We start from the raw sequence: 12,372 nt of genomic DNA, 5'->3' as shown, positions 1-12,372 counted from the left end.
GTACTGCGCTGACATGGAGCTCGTTGTATTTTAAGAATCCACCGCAAAATGCATCGAGCCACCATCCTTACAAACTGCGTCCACGCTGCAAAATGAGTTTTTTGCTTGTCCTATCCATAAAAAGATTGCCACGTGTGATTTGTTCGTTACCGTGAAATTTTTCATAGCAGGCTGTTACGTAAGTCTTTGTTTTTAATGATTCCCTTTCTATCTGCAACAGAAGGGCCAGTATTTTATCATCTAGTGATGTAGGTTCCAAGAGTTCATCAGACACCTCGTAATTATGGTTTATGATTGTTAAGACCGTTTTACCTCCCTGACGTGTAAGCTGTGGTGTCATAATTCTCAAGTTGAAACCACTAAGACCTAAAGAATGCTATTTGGATCATATAAATTAAAATAAATACCTTTCCTAAAGTATTAACAGTTGAATACTATTTTCAATTAACTATTGAAGTCATTCTTGTTCTGTCAGATAAAAATCAATTGTGCAGCTTTTAGCATCTTAATTGTTCAATATTTGAATGAAAGTCTCTCTGGATTAAAATTAATATCTATAATGTGAATTTGAGCTTGAAGTATATAATATTGGATTAGGTTTAGTGTGTATTTAGTGGTCTTGGTTCTTCCGAAATGCAATAATAAAAATCTACTATAATAGATCTTTTTTAGATAATGGGGATGGATACAAAATTTTATAATTTCAAAAGTGGTATTTTTCGTTACCAAAACCTCAACATTCAATTGCGAATATTTCTGAATCGTAGTTCTTCATTTTCTTGACAAATTTAATCATAATTTTTCGATGCAAATAATTAGCGTATTGATCGTTCACGAGCAGTTAAAAGGAATTCATTCCATCATATATTAGTGTATTTGTAATTATACAATACATTACTAGCGTACACAGCCAAGAAACCAAGAAGTATTCTTTTATTGTTCCGTTAATAAAGAGGATATCTCAATGAAGCAAACTTTATCCTAAAGTTATCAGAGGCACTACGAATTCTGCATGTAGCCAATTCCGTATTCTTTTGCTGTTTTCGGTGCTAAATAGATAAACTACGCAATTAGCAATTCCTCCGCGTGGACGCATAGGGTAATCACAGCTGGGAGGTTGTTCGTCGCATTACTGAAATAGTTTGGATTCCAGATTACATAGATGGCATCACATTCGCTCCCGGTTGAGGTGCATATAGCAAGTTCAACGTACAATCGGGAAAAACGTTTGCATTCCGAAATTCCATTCAACGAATAGTTCTCAGGATAGACTTAAACCACACCGCCATACTTGCGGAACGATTCATGAAAAAGATACTTGGCAGTTGTTGTAAATAAATAATAAATTAGAAATTACCGCAGAAGGCTATCTAACTAGTTTTGTTTAGTTTTACGCAACAAATTCGGCTGACATTTTCAGTGTTTTTTATATTTTTACCCAGTATTTTCATTTAGATGATGTCTAGAAGCATGTTAAAATAAAGCAACTCTAAAAATTTTCCAATTCGGTGTTCATTACGTCTGGAAGAGAACTCTCAAGTTCATAAAATGGTGCAATAATTTAAAAAGTGGTGTAGTACATAGGTTTTCCTCAATTTCCTTACAGCTGCGCATAGATACTAGTTAGCAGTTGTAAAGAAATTATAAAATAGACAATTTGAGTGCGTTCTATGCAACAAACTCGGCAAACATTTGATGTATTATTCTTTAACATTTCAACTACTAATAAAATGAACTTCCCCAAAGTTGAGCCTTAGATGATAGAGATTTTCACTTACTATTTGCATAGAAGAGATATTGAGAAGACTGTGAAAATAGAGCAACTCTGAGTATGTTTGTTGTACGTTACTTCTCGAGGAGTACTCTCCAAGTTAATTTAATGGTACGATAATTTTACAAGTCGTGCATCACATTATTTTTTTCCCAATTTCCCAACGGCTGTACATGATTCAGTTCATTTCCAAAAGAATCGGACCGCGCGTCCCACGAGTCTTTTCCACTTGCTCAAAAATCGTGCATGCGAGGGTTTTAAATCACGCTTTCGATTATTTTCCTGTCCGCCCACTGTCGGGGGATCCCAGACAAAAACAGTCTGGCGGAGTAAATTGATTGTCAAGCGAAAACGAATGGAGTCGTGAGGAAAATACGAAGCGGATCATTTTCCGACGGTCATCCAACGAGGACGATGAGACAAAGCACCCATTTAGTCGATTTTCGTCTCAAAATATTTTAGATAAAGCTTCATTTACTATTTTTATAATACGCACGTATGGCTTTTGCTTTCTACGCCGTTAATTATTATCATAAAACGGCGTTATATTAAAATTAACGCCGTTAATTTTAAACTAAAGAAAGACAGCTAATTGTTTGAATACCAACTTAGTTTTTATAAATATTTTTTATATATACTTTAGTTCGCCGGCCTCGGTGGCGGCGGGGTAACGTTCTCGCCTGCCGAACAAGAGGTCGCGGGTTCGAGTCCCGCCTGGGTAGGTTTCCCCGGTTCACGGCATGGTCGTTTGTGTACGTTTACTTGTTACATTTGTTGAACACCCCGGTGTTCTGTTGAGCTGTATCTGTATCTGTGCTGTATCTGTATCTAGAGCTGTATCCGGTGGTTTGAGAATAAAATAAAATAAATAAATAAAATAAATGTAGGAAGACTTGGTTTAATAATTGACTCGATAATGTTGTTAACAACCTATTTTCAATTGTCTAGATTCTTCAATGCATAAAATATATCACATTTATAATTAATACTTTACTAAATATCATATAAGTCAAATATTTTTTCATTGCTAACTTCATCCTTGGTAAATATAAAAAAAATTGGACCCGTGCGCGTGACTGCGTGCAAATTCACTTGTTTCATGCAGTGCTTTGAAATTCTCCGTCGCCGGATTGCGAAAAAGCAGGAATTATTTCTACGAAAACGGCAGAGTAAGCATGACTTCCGTCATTTGTGCCACAGAGTGGACATTTGACACCAACGCCATGTTTGGTAAAAGCCATTCTGAAGTTCGCTTTGAGAAGATGGCTCGTTGGTGGAAAAGATTAAAACGCCAGACCGGTAATCGAAATTTTTGGGTTCCTGTCCCGGTTGAGTCAAATATATTTCAAGGGGAACTCATCCTTAGTGTATATCATTGAAGAATGATGTGAAGGGTTTTATTTTCTAGGTCAGGGGTCTCCAAAATACGGCCCGCGGAGAGCTTTCATCTGGCCCGCGCACTCGTTTCAAGTATTGAATATTGTATACTTCAGTAATCCGCAAATTTGCTACCCGACCCGCGGGGCGATTCGGAACTTGGAATGTGGCCCTCGTGGCCTAGTAAATTGGAGACCCCTGTTCTAGGTTATTGGGTATCAAATGGCGTTTTCATTTGTTCTGTAATAAATTTGTAGTTTTCTTCAGTAAAAACCTTGTTGTGCTTGATGTGTTGTTGAACGATAATAAAATCAAGTGGCCAAGCCATCAATAATTCCACTTCATATCAAATTCATAGCATTAAAAATTAGGATAGTATATATAACGACGATGTCAATTACGATTACCAAGTACAGAGCCCTTCAAGTACTGTATGAGACGTGAAAATAAATTGAAACCTTTCACTAAGTATTTTAGTCCCAATATCTATGCTTAATATTATAATTATACAATCATAAATATTTGTTGTTTTACAATCCAATAGAATGCTGTGAAATGGATGAAATGTTGTTATAGTATAATTTTCGGGTTAAAAATATTTCCGATATTCAATTAAAGCGGTCGCTGTGTTATGAACTCTCACAGAAATTGTCACGTACAATTCTCAGGTGCTAATTTTGGAAAAATCACTTGTTTTTTTTTATTTTCTTTTAAAAATCATCTTCCAAAATTTTCCTCGACTTTAGGCTTATTTATGCGGTACTTATCATATTTTTTCTCGCATATGTCACGTTTTTTGCATAAAATTGTGTACATTCAAAAGCAAGTTTACTTCATTAACTTAAGAGAATATTCAACGAAGTAACTGTAGGGTAGCTAGAGGCATATCTAAACCTAGTCCATCGTGTTTAGCTAAGTGTGCAAATTCCTTAGAAGAGAAATCATTTGGATGAAGAAATATTTTGAAAGATGAATTAATTTATTCAGATAATTTATTTTAGGTGAGTTTTCCTACTTCTAGAATTTTAGTTGAAATTATTTATTTTTATTGCTAAATTCTTTGAGATATCTTTATAGCCGAACTAGTGTATTCTAATGATCTCATGAATCGTAACCCAACAGTGTTATAGAACACTGGAACACGAGTCTAATGGTTTGTACCCCTCCACAAGTAGTGTGTAAATGTAGAATATATTATATGTAGTAATAGAATTATACTTATATGTAGTGGCGGTAACCGTGACGGTGATCCGGATCTAATGGTTTGTATCCCTCCACAAGTACTGTGTATATAGCGAGTATACTGTGTATATACAGAATGTACATAATTTTACGTACATGAAGGTGACGGTGTCGCAAGTCCAATGTCTTTTACCTATTTACAAAAGTGCTCTATACGTATATATAGTAGCGGTGACGGTGTCACGAGTCCAATGTCTTTTACCCATCTACAAAAGTGCTCAACGCGCCCTAAGAAGTTTTCACTTCAAAAAACAATTCGCCGGGAAAGCATCAAATCATATTTCACTCATGTAGGACTCGAACACGATACCCTAGTATAATCAGGCGAGCACTTTATCCCGCCTTAGCTGCGGCCGTCGTACGAATATTGATACATAGCCTGGGATTCCCAATTATTTTGATGAAGGTCGAAATATTAATGTGAAAAGGGCATATTTCAAAATTTTCGTGAGACGAATTACGTTCGTCGGCGGATTAAACTTCACCACTCCACTCGATGAAGCCCATAACGTAAAAATCCTCCCTATATTCCCTTCCTCACAATATTCCTTTGACTCCATCGCAAGGATAGAGGCTAGGAGAAAAGATAGCATCACATAGAAATCGCGACGAGGTGAAATGTACAAATGGAGTGGGGAAAGATTTGGGTCAGGGATTAGAGTGAATCAAAACTTTGCGGTCAGGGCATTGTGGGGAATGGGCAGGGTGGTTTGGAGTGAAAGAATTGGAAAGGGAGAGAATTTGCATGTGAATGGGACGCGGGAGAGAGGAGAGTCGAGAAGAGTAAGTGGCCTGACGCGGCGTAAATAACCACTCCAGTTGGGTCGTCTCCGGGCGGGATCTTTTAAGCTCGGCGATAACTGCATGGGAAACGCCGACTTTGGCGCCGAAGGGAACTACTTCCATGAGCCCGTTATAGTGGATCCTTTGTAGTTGCAGGCTGGCATTAACTGTTCGGCGAATCCAGGGAGTTTTCGACTCCTAGTCCTCTTCCCATTATGTCCTAATTTTCTTTTATAACAATTGACCATCAGGAAATTATTCGTTATTTTGTTTTCCTATTGTTTCCAAGCATGTTATATTTACCAAATATTATTTGCAGACAAATAATTTTTTGGAGTAATTTCTAAATATACGAGGCGTGTTCAGATAGTATAACGGGAATTTTTAAAATTCGAGAGTTTGGAGTTTAGAGAGTCCGACTGTCAAAAGTTTTTTTCTTATTAAGTCGGTATACATTCTCCTGAAGTATGATAAAACTTTCAGCTGCATTCATCGTATACTTTGTCTGAGGCATTCACAAAGGTTAGTCGTCTTTTTATGAGATAGGTTATTTTCGGCTCAAATTTCATTGCTTGTTCGTGAATTGTCGGCTAAAAGCGATGCTGTAACGATGTAACCCTGCCTCCATATTCGCCAGAATTGGCTCCTTTTGATTCTTTCTTGTATCCAAAGGTAAAGTGAACCTTTAAGGGCCGCCGTTCTACATACATAGATGATATTAAAAGAAATCGACACAGAGGTAAAGGCTATCACAAAGATCGAGTTTGAGAAGTGTTTCGAGTTTTGGAAGAATCACTATCACAAGTGCATAGTAACTAACGGGGAATATTTTGAAAACAGCAACATAAATGTAGACTAATAAGTATTTTTTTCGAAATAAACTCAAACTCACGCTATTTTCTGAACAGAAGTCGTAAATATAAAAAAGGCATTTCTCAGCCATCACTTCTTAACTATGTATTTGCCGATGTAATAGGCACCTGAATACCTTAGATCGAATTGATAAAATCTAATTAAGCCGCTTTTATTTTAGTCGAAGAAAATTTTAGCGAGTGCATACGGCACAGTGCAGGCAAATTTTCAATTTTTTAAATTTAATTTGCAGAAACTATAGCTTTAGAAGCCCAAATCGAAAAATACTCAGTGTGATAGAAAATCATTTAAAGCCATAATATTTTCTTGTAACCTTTTACGCTATTGTTTGTTATGGTCTTTATCTTACATGCCCTGTTCAGAAATTTCAAAAATTTCATGGCCAAAATTATGAATATTCAATGAGCATTTTTCACACCTTGTCCTTTTACCCAGCATGTGAAAAATAGCTATGGCCTCACCAATTTTATTTTAAGAACCGAATTCAGACCATGCTTCCATATTTTGTTTTTAATTCTCTATCCATTAAGTTTCTAGAAAGGATACTAAATTTAAGCCGTGGTTAATGGCACATTGGAAAGCTTTTTTTCTTATTTATCGCATTGGCTCGAAAATTTGAAAGCTTTCAGCGGTTGGTCTATTAATAGTACATAGGAAAGGGTAAATGGTATTCTAACCGTATCGAGAGAAGTGGACCCACGGGACGAAACTCCCAAAAGAGCAATATTTCCACGAGTCTGCGAAAGGCAGCCGTATAAATCACGAGTCTTCGCTTGAAAAATGATCCCAACTTCGACTGCTCGCATAGCTGATCGTTAGTTTCCAGTTTCCTTGCTTGTAAACCAACTTTTACACATCCTCTCGATTATTCCCGACGTATCATCATGTGCGCTTCATGTGTTTAAAAGCTCGGGGGATCGCTAAAAATAAGGTTTCAATGGGTATCAGCGCTTAACTTCGATTAACGGCTCAGGTGGAAACGCTTTATCGCCTATCCCGCACACCTATTGCTTTCAAAATATGCGGCGAATTTTCATGGTGTTTCCAGAGATAGAAATTACACTTATGGCTATAACAGGGAAATTATTTTTGTATCATTTAAGCATAATTTCCTGAAATGATTTTTCACAGTAATAAAAAAGTTACATCTGAAATTCAAAGAAATTTGGTAATTTCTTTCAAATCATTTGAAAAATCAATCTCAATCCTCAATAGCTTTCCATAATTTGGAACTTTGATGAGGCGGTTAGATGTCTAAGAGTATTATTTACTGAATAATTGGCAGTGAGAGAGTAACTGTTAAGTAAATACAGGAAATATTATTATTAAGACAGCATGAATACAGCCAATGCTAATATAGTCAGTTCTTATAAAATTTCCTAAGCATTCATTTTTGTTGCAAGCGAAATATAAACTATCTTTAGATTTGTTCCGAGGTTTATCTAGTCTTTTATCGTTATATATACTTCCTTCTAATAATGACTTTTGCTTCTTAATTTATTATTATTATGTGTTTTTTCATTAAGTCCATTTAATTTATACCCGCTTTTTTTCAACGCTCAAGTCTGATGCTTAAATTTTTCATTTACCTCGAAAATGTGATCAATTGCCTTAAAAGTAAAGTAAACTCTTGAATTCTGCTGGAATGGAAGAGCACTACTAATTATGCAGAGAACTTAGTCCATCACTCTGTGAAAGTCCATTTCCCTTGAAATAATAGACTTTTTACACTGTTACGGTGAAAAGTCAATTTTTTAGAAAGACGACCTCGTTTCCGACCTCGGTGGCGGCGGGGTAACGTCCACGCCTGCCAGAGAAGAGGTCGCGGGTTCGAGCCCCGCCTGGGTAGATTTCCCCTGTCCAGGTCATGGTTGTTCATGTACGTTTAGTTGTTAAATTTGTTGAATACCCCGATGCAAAATGGCCAATATGAGCTGTATTCGGTGGTTTGAGAATAAAATAAATAAAAATAAATAAATAGAATGATAGAGAATGTTTTGGTTTTAAGGGAAAAAAATACATTTGAGTTTTGAAACGGTTCCATGGTAAAATAATTTTGGAATATTTATAAGTTTATTTTTCAAAGAAATTTCCGTTTACATACTAATTTTTTTACGGTAGAGTTTGGCATTTCTTGAACGATATCGATATTTTTTGCCCGCATCTTGAACGACATCGATTGAAAATGTATTTTCCTCGCAGGTGATCGTGGTGCTGTGGTGCGTATCCCTGGCCATCTTCGTGCCGTTGCTGTGGGTGCGGCGCACGGACCGCGTGGTGCTGGGCGGCGAGGGCGACTTACCGCCGTTGGCCCGCGCGCACCACTTCGCCTTCTGCCTGGAGGACTGGCCGCCCTCGGGCTCCGAGCGACGCCTCTACGGCGTCTTCTGCTTCATCCTCGTGTACGCCGCGCCCGGGACCGTCGTCATCCTCGCCTATGCACTAATGGGCCGCAGCCTCTGCGCCGCCGCCAACGCCGCCGCATCCGGACGGCACCCGCCCTTCTTCCACGCCGGACAGAACGGCACCGGCCGCACCCAGAGCTCCGCCTCCTGCTCATCAAGGTAAATCCAAAAAAAATCTCTGGCTGACGCGAAAGATAGTAGTGTAAGTTGCCATAGCCCTCTCGTCGTCGTCGCCCGGGATTTGATAGGGAAAATCGCGCAGAAAAAGGGAAGGACTCATGTCGGGGACAATCATACTTTGTTCTTAATTCAGTCGTATACACACGCCGACTGCCCCAAGGAGCCACCGAGGTGCACCGCCTTCCTCGTCAGCATTTCCGCTCTAAGGTCGGGTGCGCGGAAAGGTCCCATTCATAGTCTTGCCTTACGCTGCAGGGGGTTGGGTGGTTAGGAACGTGGGTATGAAAAGGAAGAAGTGCTGAGTTTGGATGTGAACGGAAATGAGGCAAGGAAGACGACAGGCGCCTCTTACTGTAGCTAGCACTTTTCCACATTTATTCAATACGTGCACAATAATAGTGTATACTAATTAAAAGTAGTCATTAAATGAATAATTTTGGAAAATTCCAACTACCTTTCATTTTAATGTGTCACTAATCACAAACGCCTGAATCGCTTGAATTAAAAAAAAATCTCTGGATCACTCTCTCAAAAGAATAATTTCCATATCTCAAAAGGATTTTTATTTTGTTATTAATTAATAATTTCACCCAGCATGAAAACCCAGTAATAGAGTAAACTCTTTTTCCAAAGTATTACAATCGTAATGAAAAAAAAACTTGATACACTAATAGCACAATTAATTACCAAAACAGTCAAGGCCAGCTGAATTCCACATAAAAAATTCTGTACAAATTTATAATGTCCCAAATTTGATGGATGGATAAAAAAGGATCATCTCCATTTATCTAGGAGCAATGAATCTGAGTTTGCCAGTGGTTGATCGCATAGTAGTCCTCATGACAGCGCGGAAATCTCCCATTCTTTCCTTTTCATCTCTATTCCTACCCCGAGGGCTACTCTGCTCCAGAGCGTATCCCCGATTGATTCACAAGGATCTCGATCCCATTGCTCATCAAAGTTTTATTTCATTTCAATTGCAAAATAAATGTTTGTCTATGCATAGATATTCGTTTTTATATCCTTTGAATTTACTTGTGGGTATAAACAGGGGAATATCACTGGATTCAAGATGATTAAGGATTAAGTGACTACGCGTCAATGTAAATACATAAAAATATTTCTTTTAAACCACATTTCGAAGTACTATATTAAAGCACGATGTACATCATCGCTAACTTGATAGTAGTTGTGATGTTAGGGTTGTATGACAATCACTTTTTCTTTAAAGTACTTATTATTGAAATATATTTGGACCTAAATAATCAAAGGAGTGTAATATTTAATAATTATCAATTGTTCCCTGAATTATTTTGTTGGTAACGTCGTCATTCCCAAAATAGTGTAACTGATTATTAACATGAACATTCAAAGATACAAACAAAAATCCAGATATCGCACAAGAATTTATAACCAAATCTTGGTTTCCAGGGGTTGGCCACTGAAATTAGCTTTGAACCTCATTCAAAGGGTGTAAATCGCAATAGTAAAACTATTCCTTCATGTGGGATCATAGGAATCAGGGCGGATGTACGGAAAAAGAGGTGAAGAAATTATTTACTGGAAAGGGTAATTCACCGTGTACTGGCACTCGTTTTTCCCTAGAACTATAAATGGCTTTAATTGTAACTAGGTTGAAAGCCGTTTGTCAAATCTCTCACAAACCGCGCCTAATATATTTTTAAGATATAAGTTTCATAAATGTTGGTCAGGTAACTTTGGTTTCCTAGACGTCCGGCGAGGCGGCTCTCTTGGTAACATGTAAATGAAGCACAGGATAAGTATTCTGAAGATTTAGTATAGTATGTATGGCAAGATTTTAGCTATAACGGTCACGTAATTCGTGGAATTAGGTGCTATTTTTACTTTAAACATTTCTGAATTATTCACAAGATACCTATTATGATATGAATGATGAAACAAGGGTTTGGCTGTATTGGTCCAGAACTTTATGGAACTACGTGCTATCTTTTGCTTTAAACATTAATATCAAATTATTTCCCCATTTCAGGTGAATTAAGTTCTTCAAACTAGTCCTTGCTACAAGAAAGGTTTAACGCCCCCGTTTTAATCTTCACAAACTCTCGCCAAGTTCTGTCTTTTAATATTTTTTTTAAGTGGCGGAGTGACGGCTAAGTGTAATTGTCGCCCATTCTGCGTAATCGCCCGTCCACTCTGAGGAGGGCTCCGTAATCGCTGGAGGCTAAGGCGCCACCCCTACGGAAGCATTGAATCCCAACGGCCCCTGGGCAGGGAGAGGAGACGCCCTAAACCCCTTCTTCCCTCCGCATGGTTGAGCATTGAGAAGACGCGCCGTCTCCTCGAGGGCATACCTCATGTCATCCACATCTAACGCACCCGCCGTGTTTGTGGCCTCTGCTCCTCCTCAAATCCCCCAAAGCCTTCAAGGAGATCACTCACGCGCGATTGGTCGTATTTGGTCCTTTCTTCAACTAAATTATGGCTAAAAACTAACGCTATCGTCTTCAGGATATCGAGGGTATATAGATTTTACTTTTTTCGGCATCGATTTTTGTTCCAAATAAAATAATTTTATACCTGAGAAAATTATGAAGAAATCTTTTTTTTTCAGTATATTCTCCGTTTATTCATTGCAGGGTAAAATAAGAACTCACAATCGGCTTTCCTATTTACGTGATTATAAACTACGCATGTCATTAGCAAAATTTTCATTTAAAAAGATTAAGTTAGCATGCCTCACTCATATATAAATGTTATTCAATTGATTTTAAAGGTACCCATCAAAACTTAAAACGATTTGGACTCATTTTCTTATTATTTATTTTGTCAAGATCTGGCCTCAGTATACCAACCAACTGCGTGCCACTGGATTATCCACCATCATTGCTGAGGTTTTTAATGATATTTTTGATGTTCCAAAAATAGAAAAATCGAAGAGCTGTTGCAATTTGCTGTAAGACAACTGTCGGAATAATCAAATATTTGGTGCAACTCCTAGCCTTTTTTGATAATTAACTCTTCGCTCTTTGTTTAAAACTTCTTCCTTTCCATTCATACTGAGATTTTATTTCCAGCAACGCACTTTAACTTTCCTTAACAATTACTTGGTACAGCTTGCCGAGAAAGCAAAAAACTTAACGCTGAAAAAATAAGGGAGCCTTTTTCATCTTACAGTCGTGATACTTTTCTCTCTGCTTCTTTAAAGGGGATGTTTGAGTCCAGCACGTGCGGTATTGAATCTCATACCATCAAGAAAGTATGCTGCGTCACATGAAACGTACGTCGCGGAAACTTCCCCCTTTAACTTGTTTCTTCTTCACATGATATAGGTGTCGGGCTGCATACTTTCTTCATTCTTAATCAGCCCGTGCGAAATTGCGTTCGTAGCCTTACTAAGTCAACAGCATTGTAGTTCTCCCCATTATTTTTAATAACCTACTTAATTCCGAGTTTCATAGAAAGTTTCCTTCATGGGAGCGGAAAAGCTTGCGGCTAGGTTGTAATCAACGTTTCCCATTGGGTTAGGAGGAAAGATTAAAGCATGGATTGAATAATATATTCACCGTCATGCGCACAAGTTTTCTTTTTTTTTAAATCTGGAAAATTGTAGGCTCTTTCACAAAATTGCGCACCTAATGATTAGAATTTCTGGCCCAATATCGTGTTTTTGCGAAAACTAAGATAACTGAAGATGAAACGCAGTGACCCAGCAGGTTTGGTAGTTCCTTGCCTCCCTTCATTTGGAATACCCTTTAAAAC

The 12,372-nt window shown here is 37.8% G+C and overlaps 1 protein-coding gene across 1 annotated transcript in view; it reads left to right on the top strand.

Annotated features, from left to right (window-relative positions):
* Window positions 1–12,372, top strand: part of LOC124155248 (orexin/Hypocretin receptor type 1-like) — a 105,314-nt gene that overhangs the window by 76,713 nt on the left and 16,229 nt on the right. The window contains exon 4 of the mRNA XM_046528967.1: window positions 8,249–8,610. Coding sequence (XP_046384923.1) covers window positions 8,249–8,610 — 362 coding nt within the window. The remainder of the gene's footprint in view (window positions 1–8,248; window positions 8,611–12,372) is intronic.

This window comes from Ischnura elegans, chromosome 3 (genome assembly GCF_921293095.1).
Source record: "Ischnura elegans chromosome 3, ioIscEleg1.1, whole genome shotgun sequence".
Taxonomy (NCBI): domain Eukaryota; kingdom Metazoa; phylum Arthropoda; class Insecta; order Odonata; family Coenagrionidae; genus Ischnura; species Ischnura elegans.
Note: the sequence above shows the minus strand (reverse complement) of the source record. Positions and strands in the feature narration are given on the sequence as shown.